Genomic DNA, 18,577 nt, shown 5'->3' with positions numbered 1-18,577 from the left:
GAAAAGGAAAAGAATGAATGAAAAGTTGGAAAGAGTAAATTGAGGGAACCGAGGGTGGATTCGTATGAAAAGGAGGAGGAAAGTCAATTTCGTCTAACATTCGTGTAGTTTTCCAAGTTTAAAAAAGCAAACAAGGACAGACTAACATAAGAAGAAGAAGAAGAAGAAGAAGAAGTAACAGAAGTTAACAACAATATTTCTCTAAAATGAAATTTCGCGTATCTGTTTAATACGCCAATTCCCGTAGCAATCACGTACCTACCACTTAAGAACAATAACGGTGTTGTACATATTCGTATTCTTTAGAGATTTCATTTCGAATTAAACTAGATGATAATAAGTTAACAAAAAGAAAACAATTTACTTAGTAATGTAAATAATTGTTTATAACGTAAAGTAAATTAGTACAGACAAATTGTAGGCACAAATATATTGCATTTTTGATATAGCACGAGAAAAAAGAATTGTTATATTTTTATAAGCTACGAATACTTATCATAGATATCCGACATAGATAAAAAGTATATTGCAAAATATCATATGATACCTAACGATCTGTATCTTCTTCTATCGTAAATCTCAAAATACGAATCCCTGGTATCCGATCAAATTCTACGTATTTCTTTTTTTACTCTCAACAAGTAAAGGTATCTTCAAACTGTATACGTCAATTCGCATCTGTGGACAAAACCGGAATTGAATGAAGAAAAAAAAAAAAAAAAAAGGGAAGGTACAATAAAGACAGGATGAGAGACGGAAAAAGAAATAAAGAAATGAAGGAAAAGGAAAAAGAAAAGTAAAAGAGAACATTTCAGGAAGGGACCAAGTCTTAAAGATAGAAATCTTTCGTTAATGTTTGCACTAGTATAAGTTCGAAAAAGTGTTTGATAAGCAGTTCTAAAGTATGTTGGGTAGCACAAACTAATGTAACGAGAAAGAGATAAAACTAGAAGACGGAAAATTACGCGCGTGTGTGTGTGTATGGTTGTGTGTGCGCGTGCGTGCATTAGGCTGCAACTAAATAAAATTAAGTAGCGAAAAAATGTAATCTGACAAAAACACGTGTAAATATAATATACATATAAAAAGAAAACTAAAAAGAAGGAAAAAAAAAAGGGAGCGTGGGTGGGGTTGGTGGTGGGGTGGGGTGGGATGGGGTGGGGGTGGGGAGGAGGGTCGTTAAAGAAATAAAAAAAAGAAACGTATGAGATAAAAACGAATTTAAGGAAGAAAAGGGATGAACGAAGGAAAAGAAAGGAAGGTACAACAACAAAAAAGGGAGAGAAAAAATAAGGGAAAAAAATAAGGCGAACTTGGGAGAGAGGGTGGTGAGTAAGAGTAAGTAAGCGAGAGAATGAGCGAGAGAATCAGCGAGTGAGAGTGAAATAGGGTAATGTAGAAGGAAGAAAAGAGAGGGAGATAGAACACAACGCGCAGGCGGCACTCACTGCCAGGGTCACTTCTCGTACTCGTTCCACCAGATCGCATCTGTCCTCCGACGATCCTCTTCTTTGAAAGCTCAGTTTAACGCCGCGAAACCGCGAATCACGATCTACCGTTGTTATTTCTAATATTTTATATTATAGAAAGAAGATAATACGATAACAAATAAATATATAAATAAAAATATAATTAAAAATATAATTAAAAATATAAAAATAAATAATGAGAAATAAATAATTTAATTAAAAGAAGAATTAAACGATAGAGCGAGTTAAATTTGTCGGGAGAAAAATAAAAAGGGACTAGTAATTTCAATTTTCATTATAATTTCTTTTCATTTCTTTTCTTTTTAATTCTGTTCGCTTTTTTCTTCTAATCTAATTCTCCTTTTATCAACTTTTAAACATTTGTTACTCTCCGCGTTTGTTACTTCTTTCGAACTTTTTTTCCGTTTAAATTCGATTTCGTTTAATTTCGATTCTATTCTATACGATTTCTCGTGCCAAGTGCGTAAGTGAGTCTTGTAATCTAGAAAAAGAATAGGAAGAGAAATAAGTGTAACAGTTAATTTCTAACTTTAAAACGACGTCTGAAAATAAATCTGTGTCGAAGACCCCTCCACCCTTCTTTCCACCCCCCATTCCCTTTCGTTTGAAACAAAAAAGAAAAACAATAATAAACGCGTGTCAATGCGAGATAATATAATGGACAAACGATATTGGAAAATGTACGGTGATTGGACGAAAAGTGATAAGATTATTCGTTTATGGTGGAGAAAATGAAGAGAGAGATAGAGAGACACAGATAGATAGTTTTAAATATAACAAGGTGTACATACACAAAATAGTTTGATTCTTAACATTCCTTGCCAATTTATCTCGATGTTTCTCTCATTGCAACGTTTCGTGTACTACTCGTATTAATTGCGAATAATACGTGTACGTATAACCGATATATGTGTATATTATGCTACGTGTGTATGTGTGTACGTGTAAAAGTTTTGTGAATGAGAAGTTGGTAGAATTTGACCTTGAAAAAAACAATTACGAGAAAAGGAAACAGAGAAGAGAAGAGAAACAGAAGGAAATGCTCTCTTATTTTTTTTTTTTTTTATTTCTTCGAGATATAATTAACCAGGGTAACGATCTTTCGCGTACGTGATACTCTTTTTAAATTCTATTTTGAATCTTATTCGCTCCTGCTTTTCTTTATTCTCTCGTGGTGTGTTTCTTTATATATATATATTTAATACTTATTTATTTATTTTTTTATTTATAGATGATCGTATCCAGTTTAACGTATTCGTCGCGTATGATAAAATAAAGAAAATTTCTTCAATGTTATTTATGCTTTTGAAATCTTCTTTTTTTTTATTTACATTTATTTTTTTAATTCAATTATTTGCATTTTAATTTAATCGGTGAATTTTCGAAAATTTCATCGATGACTTTAGAGAGAACGGGGACTATAGTAATGCGCATCTGCGAGATTCCTTGATGAGAATTCTACGGAATGAAATTGGTACCTTCTCTTGTCCATTAAATTAAACACAATCGGTTTAAATACTTTACCACGATTTGTACCGCGCTCATTTTGTCGGAGGAGTAAATTTGCTAAATTTGCGTTTCCTTTCTTTATTTTCTTCCATTTTCGCTGGTAGTACTTTTTATTTTTTTTTTTTTTTTTTCTAATAAATAAAAAAGAAAGAAAGAAAGAAAGGACAAATTTTATGCGTCGAAAATCGGGCCACCCACACATACACACACACACACGCGAATACAATATAGAAAATACTTACTCGTATACTTTTTGAACATTAGGCTGAAAGCATACCATTTGAAAGAATAGTGAATATACTTTTATCATAATGAAAGTTCCATTAAGGAACTCGCACTTGCGCATGTTTAATCTTATAATTTAAAACCTGTACGAGAAGATTATTAACGGTTGATTAATAATCATGCAAAAAAAAAAAACAAAACAATAAAATCTCATAATTTCGTATCATCGATTTTTAACGCGACACTCTCGAATCGCGTTTGTATTCATCGAAAAGAATATTCCCATTCAAATGAAAATTAAATGAATTTTTTTCGTATATACAAAAATACAAGAGTAAAAAAGAAAAAGAAAGAAAAAAAAATGATAGAATATGTTTTAATTTAAAATACGAATTATGCATAAAACATATATATCGATACAAAAAAAAAAAAATATTGACTTTACGTTGCCGATAGCGAATGGAAAACTATCTTTTTATTTTTACCATTAACCGAACCGTAAATTTGAAGTATTCGTTAAAAATAACTCGGATGTAAATATACGGGCGTTAGCATTTCTACGCAAAAGTATAAATACAGTTAACATTAATATCCATTCAGCTTTTATATTCTATACCCGAGCATTCTTAAAATGTCATATTAAATTTGTAATTATTTATTACTAACAAAAAATGAAATTTATTACTACAACTTTTAATCCTAATTGAATATAATTACGCGCGTTAACGAATACCTTTTGTATTGATAGAAAAAGAAATTTTAATTAAATATTAATTCGAATGAAATTCATTAGATTAATTTTCAAGGAAACTTATTAAAAAGAAAAATCATTTTTAAATCTGTGCAAATGAAATATTAAATATAATTGAACTGAGATATTTGTTTCGAACAGAATTCGAAAAAAGGGGGAAGAAATTGGATAAGAAATTGAATGGACATGGATAACTTAATGAAAAAATGATTCATGATAGATGGAAATCAATTCAATTGTAACATTCCTAACTAGTGAAATATCGTATTACGAGATCTACATTAAGGGGATTACTTCTTGTCTATTAAGAGAATTCGATTGCTACCGAATCAGCTCTATTCAATTTGGAAACAGCCATCATCCCCTAGAAAGAAAGAAAGAAAGAAAGAAAAAAGGAAAGAAAGAAATAAAGAAAGATAAAGGAAATCACAACCCCTGATCAACAATTGTTCGAAAAACAGTATAAAAAAGTTACACCATCCACCAAAATGTTGTCACATTACGAGTAGGGGAATCCGTTTTAAGAAACTAATCGAAGTTCCCAAGGAACAAGGTGAACCTTAACTAATACGTTCAAGGAGAAGAAGGATCAAGCAACAAATCTCTTTTGGGGGAAAATAACAGTGAACTTCTAAACGTTTGACTCAAGGAAAGTGTATTCTCTTTCGTTTTGGTCATTACAAAACTTCGATATTATCATTTAACGAGTTTTTCTTTTCTAAGATTAAGAAAACGAAGATCTTATCTTCGGTTTTTTAATTAATTAACGTTAATAATCGTGTCAAGGATACGTCGAAGAAGGATCATCTTTCACAAAGGTGAGATTAATTTCATTCAAATGATTATATTACACTTTTTATCTAATATATAATTTAAATACATTGTTACAAAGATGAATTTATTTTCCGTTATTTATTTAATGTTAAACATAATATAAAACGATATTGTCGCGTATTTAAATGATTATCTATATAAATGTAACGTAGCCAGTTGAAATTACTGTTTTATATACGTACCATTATGTCCGTTCGTATACATATTCATTTTATTTAAAATGTCTTTCAATTTGCTAAAGCAATATATACTCTAATTGGTAACAATTAATCATCAAGTACACGTATTTACATGCCTTTGATGATAGGAAAAAGAGAATTTCCATTTTGATTTGTTGGATGACGTCAATGACGATGCTTAATTTACCAAATAGTGTTAAACTTTCTCCTTTAAAACAATATCGATTCAACCCAATACTTTACTGATCCTATTTCTTTTTTCCTTTTTGTAAAACATTATATCATTATATTGTTTTTCTTTCTCAAATAAAATAAACATTTATAAACAATCGATGACGATACGTTTAATATAATATATGTCAACGTAGTACTTTCAATTCGTATTATAATATTTTAATACGATAGTATTATTGCATCTAAATTTGCATGTGATACAATTAAATTAGGGTAATCTATGTGTGTAACGAATATGTCATACGAACGTGCATATATTCGTTTAAAGAGACAGATATAAATATATAACATATTTATAATAAATTTATTTCTGTATATATTTAACGTCATTCATATTCGATCATCTTTGTTAATTAAACGTTGATTAACAGAAAATCATAAACAAATATAAATTGAAAAAATAAAATACGAACAAATCTAATCAAATTTCATTGAATTCGTCGAATTAATTGTTTCGTCCCGGTACTTGTATTTGACACAGGAAAAAGAACTATTATAAAAAGGTCGCCTCGTTTAACCCGTTCAAATGATATTGCATATTGTAAAACTTTTGAAAATCAAAACGCAAAAAGGAATAAAGAGAATAATATCAAATTGGAACGGAACTTTGCAACTTTTATTTCATTTTCTTGTCAAACTTTCGAACGGATAAGAAAGAATAAACTCTGACGTTTTCGTTATTATTTATTAATATGATAGATGAATAGTAGAGAAACTATAGAAATAAATGATTAAAAAATAAAACATTGAAATCATTTTCTTTAAGATTTTTCCGCTTCCGCATAAAAGGACGTATTACTTTTATATTTCCATTTTACGTGTATAAATTATTTTATTCGAAATTATTTATAGAAATGATTAAATCATTTTCATAGATTCTTTTTTTTTTTTGTTTCTTTACACACGCACACATTACTTGTCATAAATTAAATTTAAATATTTAAAATTCATCCCTTTTTTATAATAAAAACAAGTTGCAATATCAGATACGATATAAATGCTTGAAATCAATAATTAAATACAACGAGGTAATGTAACGTAAACATATCGCTTTACTATCTTTAATGGAACGTCTAAAACAGTACTCTAGAGTTTAGTCAACCATAAGTCCTCCCTTCCACCCCGAATGTCTATTTTTTAAACTAGCTCAACGCGAAGACATTCATCTTCTTTGTCTTTTCTTATTTTGTTTACTCCTTGCTGTTTTTTCCCTCAAAAAAAAAAAAACAAAAAGAAACAAAAAAAAATACGGTAGATAAAATATTATTATCTCACGAAAGATATACTATTCTTGAAAAATTCCTTGATTATTCTCGAGACGATGCTACTTGAAAAATATTCCTCGGATTTAACAAAGAGCCCACTAACCCACCCCTTTCCCATGAAACATTCGAATGAACCAAGAGCTGACGCTTTTTGCCGATAAATATCATGAATGGAATCTTACACACGCAAAACTTGTTTATGCTTCTTTATATATATATATATATGTATACCAAAATATTTCTGACCCCCTGCGATCTCCTAGATTCTTCATCTAACCCTCTGATGACTGTAGTTTTTCTTTTCTCATTCTTTATTTCTTTATTTTCTTTATTTCTTTCTCCGACGACGGAAAAGAAAGAAGAGATAAAGAAAAATTGTTCTGAATATGGATTGTCACGTAAACATTGGCAGTCGTTCGTGAGTATAAGGTAAAATGCCAAAGGTTATCGTAGAAGGATCAAGTATAACGACTGGATGCGCCATTCATGGTGAAAGCTCTTTGTGAAAGCTCTTTGTGAAAGCTTCTTACAAAAGATCATTTCTGCATATGCCTACATATTTACATATATTATGTATCTATGCATATATATATATATAGGTATATCTGTAAACATGTATTATATGTTACCGTTGAAGTGTATAATTCAATGAAATAATTAAACATTTTCAAAAGAAAAACATTATGTAAAATGAATTTCATAATATATTACTTAAAATTGTTTTATGAAATAATTAATTGTAAGTAATATACCAAGTTCACGAAAGATTAGTAATTAATCTATGAAATTTAATTTACATTTAAAGTATGAATTTTATTTCTCTATAATAATGCTCGTAATTAATCGTTCTTATCATTTCTGTGCTTGAAAAATAAAGAAATTAATATTCCGTAAGTCGTGTTATTTTATCGGATCCAATCTACGAATGAAATTTCAATTTCTATACTTTAATTATTCGATTCTCTCGTGAATTCTTTTTATTATCTAATTAAAATATTCTAATTGTATTCTTTATTTCGTACTTTAAAAAACAGTCAGTATAATTATTTCATGATAAATTAATAATAATGAATTAACGAATTTCACGTTTCAACAGTAACATATATACATATCTATGTAGATATAAATGGCAATGAATAAAAATATACGATTTAAAGTTGGTCTATCAATTTCGTTATTTTCGATAAACATATACGATACTTTTCACAACTCGTTATGGAAAGATATTTCAAAAAGGAAAGAGTTATATGAAAGAGAATGAGAACAAGAGAGAGAGAGAAAGAAAGAGATAAAAAAAACAAGGAAATTCGTTGAAAGTTTACGAGCACGATTCGGGTATCGGATACCCGAATAGAACGAAAACAACAGGAGGAAACTTCTACGATTGAAATTCGGAACAAAATAGAAGAACTAAACAAAACCGTCTGTAGTGTTTCCTCTGTCCTCCACATTTCAACACGTGTGATTTTCTCCATAGTTAGAATCCACAACCACCATCCACTACTACTATTATACTATATATATATATATGTGTGTGTGTGTGTCCCGAATAAAAAATATCCAACATATAATCAATTAAATATTAAATAGTAATTATTATAAAAGATAGTCGATCAAAGCATCGAATAATAAATTATTTTTTAACGTACAAATGTATATCTCTGTAAATGCAATCATATATTTATAATTATTAATATCATAATTGTTATCATTATATATATATATATATATCAGAACATAATACTACGAAATGCATTCACTACAATATGTAGCATTTATAACGACATCCTTTTGAAGAAAATTACGATGAAATTTATGTTAAACGAAATCGGAAACACACGTCCAGCAGAAAGTAAATTATTCTGTGTTATATGGGTATGAAATATTCATTGAAAACTAATGAAACATAGAAGTAACATTTCATCGTGATGCATTATAATGTAGAGTAATCAACGACAATTCTAAGACAATTAAGCGAATAATTGACATTAAGATATATTTAACTGCATTGGAATTTTGAACAATTCTAGTTGGACTATAATTTTGTGATTTTTATGATCTACTGATGTAAACTGACTCGTCTGTTTATATTCATTCGACAATTTGATACCTTCGTGACTGACACACGCACGATGCACTATTAATTGCAACCAACGACCCATGCGTTTAAATTAAACGCAATTACCTCTCATTACTAAACTTCGATTACTTTTCATTTTCGAAAGTCGAAGTTTTCTGTTTTTTTTTTTTTAATAAATATCATCAACTTTAATAACTTTAAATAACGTTTAACACACGTTAACGAAGAACGATGTTATTCGTTTGAAAAAAAATATTAAAAAATATAAAAAAATATATATAAAGACGTTTCCGCGTTTATCTTTATTTTATGTTGTATTTTTATTTTCTTCTTTTCTTCTTATTATAAATGATCGAATTAATCTAACTTTTTCTACCATCTCGATTTATTAGTTTACTAAAAAAAAAAATATTACCGTCTGCAAATATCAGTAATAGCTTGAATAACTTTGTAGGAACTGTTCTTTAATGATGGTTTTTCTATGAGAAATGGTGTCATTCGTTTAAAGAGAGAAAAGAAATTCTCTCTCTCTCTCTCTCTCTCTCTTTATCTTTTTCTTTTTCTTGTTGAGAATACATTATCGTATATCAAGATAGGTATGTATATCGAGAAAGAAACTCAGCCGGCAACGATAATAAAGAAAACACGGTCAACTAATTTTGAAAGTATTTTGCAAATAAAATAGTGGAATGAATTTCCTTGGTCACCTTGGTTCAGAATTTTCGAAAATTTGCGTCGTTCGTTAAATCTTTTTTCATACTTCTGGGAAAAAGGGTCACGAAGATGGAAGATAGTACTTTTCTTCGGTATCTTTTTGTAAAGCAAATGTTCCGCATCAGTCACGATCATTTAAATGGTTTCTCTGAAATCTCACGAGACGACAAACTGAAGGATAGGACAAAATCGTAACGCGAATACGAAGGGACGACGTACACTTCGAGATCATTATTTCGTTTCTTGATAAAAAGAATTTTCTGTTTTTTTTTCTTTCATTATAACGCGATATAACCTACACATTGTCAACAAAATAATATACGGTAAAAAATAATCCGAGATTACGCGAGATTTTGAAATTATATTATAAATACTTTATAAACTTTTTACGAGAATAAAATAAAAAGAAAAATAATAATAATAATAAAGAAGAATCTATTATTCGAAGTACGATAATTAGAAACATAAAACGAACGTAAGAATAAAATATCTAATTGAAATTCTAGAAGTATTCAAAAACAGATATATCGCAATAAAAAAAATGTTTATCAGTAATCGATCGAAACGTAAGTAAAAATAAGATAGCAAATAAAACAAATTCAAAGATATTTAATACACGATACCGATGATGAAAATAATAATAATTAATAAATTAATATCGGATATTTATTTTTGTCGTAAACAGGTCCATTGTTAAATTTGAAAAGATTGTTGAATATCATTAACGTTATTGGCAACTATCTATCTAAAAATACGTAAAGCTACTTCTAACAGTATATACACCTCCCCTAACCTCCCCTCCTATACACTAGTTTCTCACTATACCTAAGTAGTCTACTATAGTACTACTTGTCCAATTTTAACGCAGTAACACTGTCCACACTGTCCTACTCTTAACCGGGAGACGGTGTGTCCTTGATAATTGCGAAATTTGGACCGGGTCTCGTACATATAATGTTAAGTCTTGTATAGAATCTAACGTAAAACGATATAACAGTACAATAATAATGCTCATTCATTATACCCTAGAATATATCATTATTATAATAATTATTAAAAAAAAAAAAAACATTTTTTTTAAATCTCACAGAAGAGAAAATAAGGTATCCTTTTGACTTCAACATTAATCCTATTTTCTTTCATTCATTCTAGTGAGGTCTAGGTCAGCTATTTCTTTAATATTTCCACTCGCGATTTGACAATGATGGGAGAGAGAGAGAGGAAGAGAACAAATATCACTAACATTCGTAATTCTTAAGTTGATTTGATTAATCGAGAATCGGTATATATATTGAAAATATAAAAAATGACTAGGTTACTTGAGAGAAGCAATTACTCATGTCGGTAACAGACGAGAGGAGTCTCTATCCAAATGATAAAAACGTATCATCAATAATGAAAGGCAACGAACTGGGACTAGGGGGAAATCTTTTTGATAGCTCGCGTCATCTTAAGTTTAAAACGGCTCGTGCGTAATAATGACGAGACAAGACGAGTTTAAGATACCTAAGTAATGCGTCAACAACGTCAACCAAAAATAATCCAACTGTGATCTTATTGTAATAGATATTTTTTTTACATTTTGATAACCATATTCGAATGATGTCGTTTTGAAATAGAAAAATAAAAAAAAAAAAAAAGCAAACGCGTGACGCATAATACGAAAGTTCGTTTTAAACTAACAATAAACTGCGTCGGATTATTTACGAAAGATCGATCTTTTTTTTTTCTTTTTTTTTTTTTTTTTTTAAACTCTACGCAAAGTTTAGTGTCAGTGTTCGATCGTTTTCGAGAAAACTAAATCGTTTCATATCTCAAGATACATTTTGAACGACTAACGTCGAGAATAACTCGTAACTTTTGAAATTATTATATCAACATCTAATTTTTCGTAAGACGAGAGGAAGACAAATGTTGCCAGTATTTCCGAATATACGATCTATTTCCACTTTATTTTGATATTTTTATATATACGTGTTTTTGTTTCTATTTATCTTTATTTTTTTCTTTTTTTTTTTTTTTTTTGTAGAAAAAATTTCTCGATACCGAGAAACGTCCAAAGAGCTTGGAAAAATGACATAAAATATGGACACTGTAAAAAAAAAAAAAAGAAAGAAAAAAAAATAACAGAACTACGAACATTTGCTGAACATCACCGAGTATCGACAGATGAAAAAAATATTAAGCTCTAGTTTTGAAGAAAAAAAAAAGAAAATAAAAAACAAAAAATAGAAAAAAAAATAGAAAAAAAAAAGGGAAAAATAAAAAATAATAAAGTACAATCTTTGACAAGTTCCACCTCGACAGGTTGTACCTTTGAAAAGGAAATAAACGTAACATTTCTCTTCAATACGTCAAGTCAATTACTAACAGGTGTAAAATATTAAACGTCGATACTGAAATCTGATACTTCCTCCCTCTTGTTCTTCTTAAGATTAGATAATAAATGTCACTTAAGAGGTAATAATTGTGAAACGATTTTTGTTATTTCATATAAAAGCATCTTCCTAATAACACGTAAGATTTTTGTATTCTTTTTAAATTTTAATAAAACGCAATGTGCAGTGGTTGGATTATTGAAGATTAAAATATTATAGAGCAAAAAGAGCATCGCGATTAAAAGGTTAATACGAAATAAAAATAAGATTTTGTGATCTATATCAAATGTTCGTACTAAGTAATACTTCATTCGAAGAGATAATAGGGGAACTATTGATTTTAATATTAAACCGTAATCGATAGACGTGCTTTCTAAAGCACCACCATGTAACCATAAAATCTGTACTTAACAGTTCGTTGATGTGGAAAATTTCTACCAAGAGTTCTTACAAACTTAATGTTTAAAAAAAAACCTTTTTACAGCAAGTAATAACTTTAATTAGAAAGATTAATTAATCCTGTCCATTTCCTGCGCTAGTAAATAAATTAACTTAATTTAAAAAAATTTTAAATCAAAAAATTCATCTCGCATGATGATAAATAAATGAGGAAAGGAAAAAAAAAAAAGAACGATAAAAAATTACAATTTTCCAAACCGAACACGCGAAGTCATTTGCATAAACCGCTATAAATATAAGTTCGCGAATAATATTAATAATAATAATAATAATTAATCGAAATAATTCCTAACGTTTCTTTATTCCCGATTCGATGATAGATTTGATTTGTTATCGTCGAATTTTTACAACGAGTTATTCACTCGCGAGTGTGCATAATTATTATCATAACAAATCTTCGTTAAAACACGCGAATACAAATTTATTATCGTTCGGCTATCTCGACGAGATAATGTATAATAAATCAGTGTAGCAAAATAATATCTACATAATTCCATGTTATTATTGTAATTTTTTTTTTAGATTTTCTTCCATGTTCCTACAATAATTAACAAACATAAAAATATACAATTTGCTTTCTTTTTTACCTTATATGTGCGTACGTGTATATGTGTGCGTATGTATGTGTGTATGTTACCTTGTATGCGCAGTGAGTTTGCTTGGTTTTTTTTCTTTCATATACTCCTGGAAGATAAAAAATTAGATTAAAGTTGAATTCAGAATAATACGAACTACAAAAATATGTTTGAAACGAAAGAAAGACAACACATTTTGTTACCGAGATTACAATCTGAAATTTGTAAAGTTTAAAATTGACATAAAAATGTTTCTCCTACAATTTAATTGTCTTCGTCAATTTTTCTTAATAGCTGAATTCATAGAATTATTTCGTTGTTGTTTCGAGAGTAAAAAAATCTATTATAATATAACCATAAAAATATAATCATCAAATAAAAGTTATCATTATTTTTTTATTTTTGGAAAGGAGAGGGGATTTATCATTGTATCCCACCAATCTCTCATTTTGTTGGTAGGAAAAAAAAAATATATTATTCTAATAAAATATCAAATGATACATATAAACTTCAACGAATGAGTAATTATTACAAAATTGTATTAAATGACTAAAATATCTCGTTGGAGTACCCAAAGGAACGAGCAAAATCCATGATCGTTAGATTCCAACTAACTTTGATTACATATTACTAGTAGACATCCTTGATTATCGTTTATTTACTTCAACTTTGAGTTGACTTGTACCCTAAGGACTAGTAAAATCAAATAACTCGATATATAATCGTTAAATTATTCAAATATACCCCAGTGATTAGTGATCATGAAAGTATTTTTGCATATTTAAGATGTATTACTAAATACAGTTTGACATACTTTCTCTCCCTAACTCTCTCATGTTTTACTTCTCATTTGAAAATTTAAATAAAATATAATTTTCTGTTTCTTTTTCTACAAATTAAATATCTATCAAGATCGTTTTATATAATTTTTCAATTATTATTTTACTTAAATCGAAGCCGATACATTTTACGACCATACAATTCGATATATTTTCGTGATCATTTCTACTGCTACAGATTTTTATACAATTCTTTCGTTTATTAAATAAAATTCAATAATCTGTTTCAGAACACACAAGGAATTGATATCAAGACGAGGATATCGATTATTTTATTGACAAAAATATCAAACCGAAGACATATCTTTCAATTGGAATAATCGATAAACATGACTTATTAAACTTTCATTGTGGAACTTCGAAAATAAATTCAATCCAAATTTGTGGTCAGAAAGTAAAAGAATTATATTATGAAATATCGGAGATGATCAGAATGGTGAAGTAATATGGATCTGTCTAGAAAAATCGTTAAAAGAAAAAGAAGAAAAGGAAGCTGAAGAAGAAAGTGAATATAAGGAAACAAGGAAAAATAGAGAAAAAAAAAAAAGATAAAGAAGCAGAAAATAAATAGAAAATACGAAGGAGCAAAGTAAAAGAAAATCGATGATAAAATGATGGAAAATACGACAACAACGGTTTATTATAGTACTCGTCCGACGTATTTTCAAAACGAGACTAACGACTCTAACGTTCCTACTGAATGTTATCAAAAAATAAATTCAACCGGTTTGTTCGATTTTATTGTATACGGGATATTAATTAATTTCGTAGGTCTTTGTGGTATTTTAGGAAACACCATATCGATGGTGGTACTTTCAAGACCGCAAATGAAATCTTCTATTAATTATCTTCTCATTGGTTTAGCCAGTTGCGACACTCTTCTAATAATTATCGCGGTAAGTTGTAATTTAACGAATAATAACATTAGAATTCGATTAAACTTTCAACGGTGATATAATCAATTAAGTCAATCTATAACAAACAAAAGGCTTTTAAACTGGCGATAGACCGCGACCGATTGATTCGCCAATAAATTTTCATATTGATTATATTAATTAATTGAACAATTGAAAATATTTACTCGTTAACGGTTTAAATGCTATCACGGATGAAATTTAATCCGACGAGATTTATTTGCAAAAGCCCATTGGCATTCGCGCGTTCGATCCGATTATTTCTATCCGATTATTATTATTTTTTGTTTACACAAACTACGCGTTATTTAAATATAACGATTAAACATTTTATAATTTGCGATTATTGATTTAATCGAATAAAAATTAAATAACGTATAGCCACGAGAATAAAATCGAACACTTGTAACGACATTAAATAATATTTCTTTTAATGATTATTCTTTTTAAGAATAAACTTATTTTCACGAAATATATTTGTTAGAAAAAAAAAAAAAGAAAAATAAGTCATAAATCTAACTAAACGAATCTTTTTAGGGTTACCATAACATACGTGACATAGAGTTAGATTTTTTCGAGTCCTTTTCTTAGTCCTATTCTTTTAGATTCTTTCAAAAGATTCTTTTATTGATTTTTTCTAAAAGCTTGTTTCCTTTGCTTGTCCCAAAAGGCTTATTTCTTTATTCTTTTCGAAAGCCCCGATGCTTATCTCGTATTAACTAAATCCTTTAAATCTCTACATAGAAATCTGTAAATAACCGAACCCATAATTCGAGTCCCTACAAGATTGTATGAATTAGATTATTAAACAAAATATCGGTAAATCAATCGATATAAACTGTCAATTAAATATAAATTTGTTGTTATTTATCACACAGATACTCATCTTTGGATTACCATCGATTTACCTTTACACTGGCTATCTTTTTAACTACCAATTCGTCGTTTATCCGAAGATAGTCAAATATTTATATCCAATATCGTGTGCTGCGCAAATAGCAACGGTTTATTTAACGTTAACTGTAACAATAGAACGATACATCGCAGTTTGTCATCCTCTCAAAGCGAGATCATTTTGCACATGTGGACGTGCTCGTTTGGCTTTTCTAAGCATCGTTATTTTTGCACTAATCTACAATTCTCCAAAGTAAGTAAAATATTTGACGAAAGAAAAATTATTATTATAATTATTCACAAAATTTATTTTTATCTGTTAATTATTCCAATCAACGTGTAATCGAATTGAAATCATTCTATCATATCAAAATGTTATCGTCTCGCGATCATTATTTCCTGATATTTTATTAATGCATAATAATTTTTCCTCGTCTAATAAATTTATCGTAATATTATCTTCCACAGTTTTGTTCTCTATAATATTCTCAATACAGTTAACTCATTTTTTTCTTACATAAAACAAACCGCGTTTTAAAAATAAAACGTTCGAATAATCAGTGACGGATTTCCGCACACAGAAAATCTCAGATCTCATAATAATAAATAAAACTTCTGCAGTGGGAGAAAATACAGAAAATATTTATAGAGATGCTTCGAAATAAAATTATCCCTGAAGACTCGCGAGTGCTAAATCCGTCAATGATAATTTAAAAATTCTTCTTACAACAGGAGTGAGAATAATTTATTAAAATTTTTTGTTTTTTTCTTTTTTTGTTCTTTTTTTTTTTTTCTTTTCATTGCACACGTTTATACGTGGCGCGCTCGCGTGCGTATATTTTATATTCGTTTCAGATTTTTTGAAATAGAAATTTACACCGAGATGCATTGGAAATACAATGTAGTGGTATATTGCGTACGTCCAGCATCTTTGAGAAGCAACGATCTTTACGTGACCGTATACGTCCACTGGATGTACTTTTTCGTGTGTTATTCCATTCCCCTAATCGCTTTAATTATATTCAACGTGGCTATTTATCGAAGGGTAAGTCTAATAACGATAAGATATACCATTTTACATACTTTTCTTCTTAAATGATATGTGCATTAAAAAAAAAAAAAAAAAAAAGAAAGAAAAAAGAACTTTCGAAGTACCCTTTAAAATTGAAGTTATTTAAACCTTACACACTTTTGACGATATCTCGAATGACCTAATGACCCAGTTAATGAAGCAAAAGTAGTATGGCAAAAAGTAGTAAGTTTTTTCTTTTTTCTTTCTTCTTGTTTTCTTCTTGGTGAAACAGTTTGTGCGAAAGGGTAATATCGTGAGAACGAAGAAACGACGAATGATACGTGTGTTGTTTTACAATTAGATCAAGAAATAAGAATCGATATAATAATCTATTAAAATTAAGAATAATACAAAATACATTTGTTTAAATATTACATATCTATTAATATACATTTCTATTAAACAATTTGATTAAATGAAAATATCAAACTCAAAATCATGACAAAAGCTAGGAACGTTCGAATAAATGTATTTTAGTTTAAATAATCTCAAAATATTACCGTAATACAATACTGTGTTCGATTTACTTTAATTAATAGATTAGAGTATCTCGGACACTCTCAAATATATTCACCCCCACTCATCCTTCAATAAACCAACGCATCTCGATATAAATATCGATCGACATATCTCGTTATATATAATGTGAAAAAAAAAAACAGAAAAATATATATATAATAATAATTTATAATAATAATTAAATAATATTTTAATATATGTAATTATTATTAATAATTAATATAAATATATATGTATATACACACTAATACTAGAATCTTCCATAATTTCGTTCAACTGTCGATCGATTGTGGTTTCTATTTCACTCTCTCTCTCTCTCTCTTTCTCTCTTTTCTTTCCATTTCATATTATATGGTTTCACTTCAAAAATGAAAAAGAATACATTTAAAATAACTTGAAAAATACATACAATATTTTCTTCTCTTCTCACTTTTGCTTCTATCCAAAATAATATGTAACACGTGCGAGAGAAAATTGTATACATGAAATTGGACGTTTGAAAAAGATAGAAAGAGATGGATCGTAAAAGAAATATTTTGACAATATATTGGATATTTGATTTCTTTTTAATTTTATGTCAACGCAAAAATATATTGTTCTTATTCGTTATTATATATACATATGCGTTATCGTATAAATGTTACAGGTCAGAAAAGCGAACAGGGATTTGCAACAACTGACGCATCATCAAAGACGAGAAATTGGATTGGCAACTATGTTACTTTGTGTTGTAATAGTATTCGTTATATGTAACATTTTACCACTTACTTCAAATATTATGGAGACTTTTATCGGCGATCCACCTAGGTGGTTAGTTCAAATAGGTAATTTATTGGTTACCATAAATAGTAGTATCAACTTTATAATATACGTGATTTTCGGTAGAAAATTCAAACGGATATTTATGAAACTATTTTGTGGTTCGGGAATTTTCATTCGTGACAGAGACAGTCCGGAACATCAAACACGTGATGAATCGAGCGTGACGAATATGACGAACATAGAGTTAAGAAATTCTATTAGACATAATCATTTAAATAGAACAAATACCATCAATAGAAACAATTACGTTCACTATACAAATGGGGGAACTAGACAAAGTATTAGATTATCAAATAGACCAACCAGTCCAGGTACACTCGTATATTATCCTCCTTGTAATTCTATGAGAAATTTAAACAAATTTAATAATATTTCATCTTCAGATCAAAATGGATGGAATAAAAATAATAATAACGATTCTTCTATATAGTCACATTTTTGAATAATCATAAAATTCCTATTCGATCGTGTTATATGTGAATCCTAAGATATTATTAAGTTCATTCTTACATCCTTCGCGTATGATAGAAATATACTAAATAAAAAAAAAGGCAATCAATAAAAAAAAAAAAAAAATATTTATTTCCATTGAAATTATAAATAACTATTTTATCTTATATAGATCAAATTCTTTTACTTTTGTACTATCTAATTTTCTTTTTAAAATGATATTATTTGTATAAATAATGAAAAAAAAAAAAAAATACATTTTTATCCCATTATTATAGAAAGCAATTTAGTATTGTTTATATTGCGATGTGGTGTTAATGCATTTTCTGCGAAATATATGTTTTCGAGTACGACAGTCTGCCTTTTATAGTATT

At 28.5% G+C, this 18,577-nt stretch overlaps 1 protein-coding gene across 5 annotated transcripts; it reads left to right on the top strand.

The window, feature by feature from the left end:
• Positions 1-1,627: 1,627 nt before the first annotated feature.
• On the top strand, positions 1,628-18,348 carry LOC122523012 (FMRFamide receptor). Of its 5 annotated transcripts, none has more exons than XM_043644527.1 (7): positions 1,628-2,381; positions 4,117-4,793; positions 13,763-14,428; positions 15,325-15,593; positions 16,196-16,385; positions 17,578-17,755; positions 17,817-17,936. In XM_043644527.1, the coding sequence occupies exons 3-7, from the start codon at positions 14,144-14,146 to the stop codon at positions 17,837-17,839; spliced, it is 945 nt and encodes a 314-aa protein (XP_043500462.1). In that variant the 5' UTR covers positions 1,628-2,381; positions 4,117-4,793; positions 13,763-14,143; the 3' UTR covers positions 17,840-17,936. The 5 variants fall into 5 exon arrangements, with proteins under 5 accessions (XP_043500462.1, XP_043500463.1, XP_043500458.1 ...); XM_043644528.1 differs by having other exon boundaries at positions 17,578-17,741; positions 17,817-17,904; XM_043644523.1 differs by having other exon boundaries at positions 17,578-18,348.
• Positions 18,349-18,577: the final 229 nt, after the last annotated feature.

Source organism: Polistes fuscatus, unplaced genomic scaffold (genome assembly GCF_010416935.1).
Source record: "Polistes fuscatus isolate 324 unplaced genomic scaffold, CU_Pfus_HIC Scaffold6, whole genome shotgun sequence".
NCBI lineage: Eukaryota > Metazoa > Arthropoda > Insecta > Hymenoptera > Vespidae > Polistes > Polistes fuscatus.
This window is presented reverse-complemented; position numbering and strand designations above follow the sequence as displayed.

Excerpts from the sequence above, each read along its gene's own strand:
- LOC122523012 (XM_043644523.1), top strand. The coding sequence starts at position 14,144 with ATGATGGAAAATACGACAACAACGGTTTATTATAGTACTCGTCCGACG. Across the intron at positions 14,429-15,324 it reads CTCTTCTAATAATTATCGCG|ATACTCATCTTTGGATTACC; the intron begins GTAAGTTGTAAT and ends TTTATCACACAG. Across the intron at positions 15,594-16,195 it reads CTAATCTACAATTCTCCAAA|ATTTTTTGAAATAGAAATTT; the intron begins GTAAGTAAAATA and ends TATTCGTTTCAG.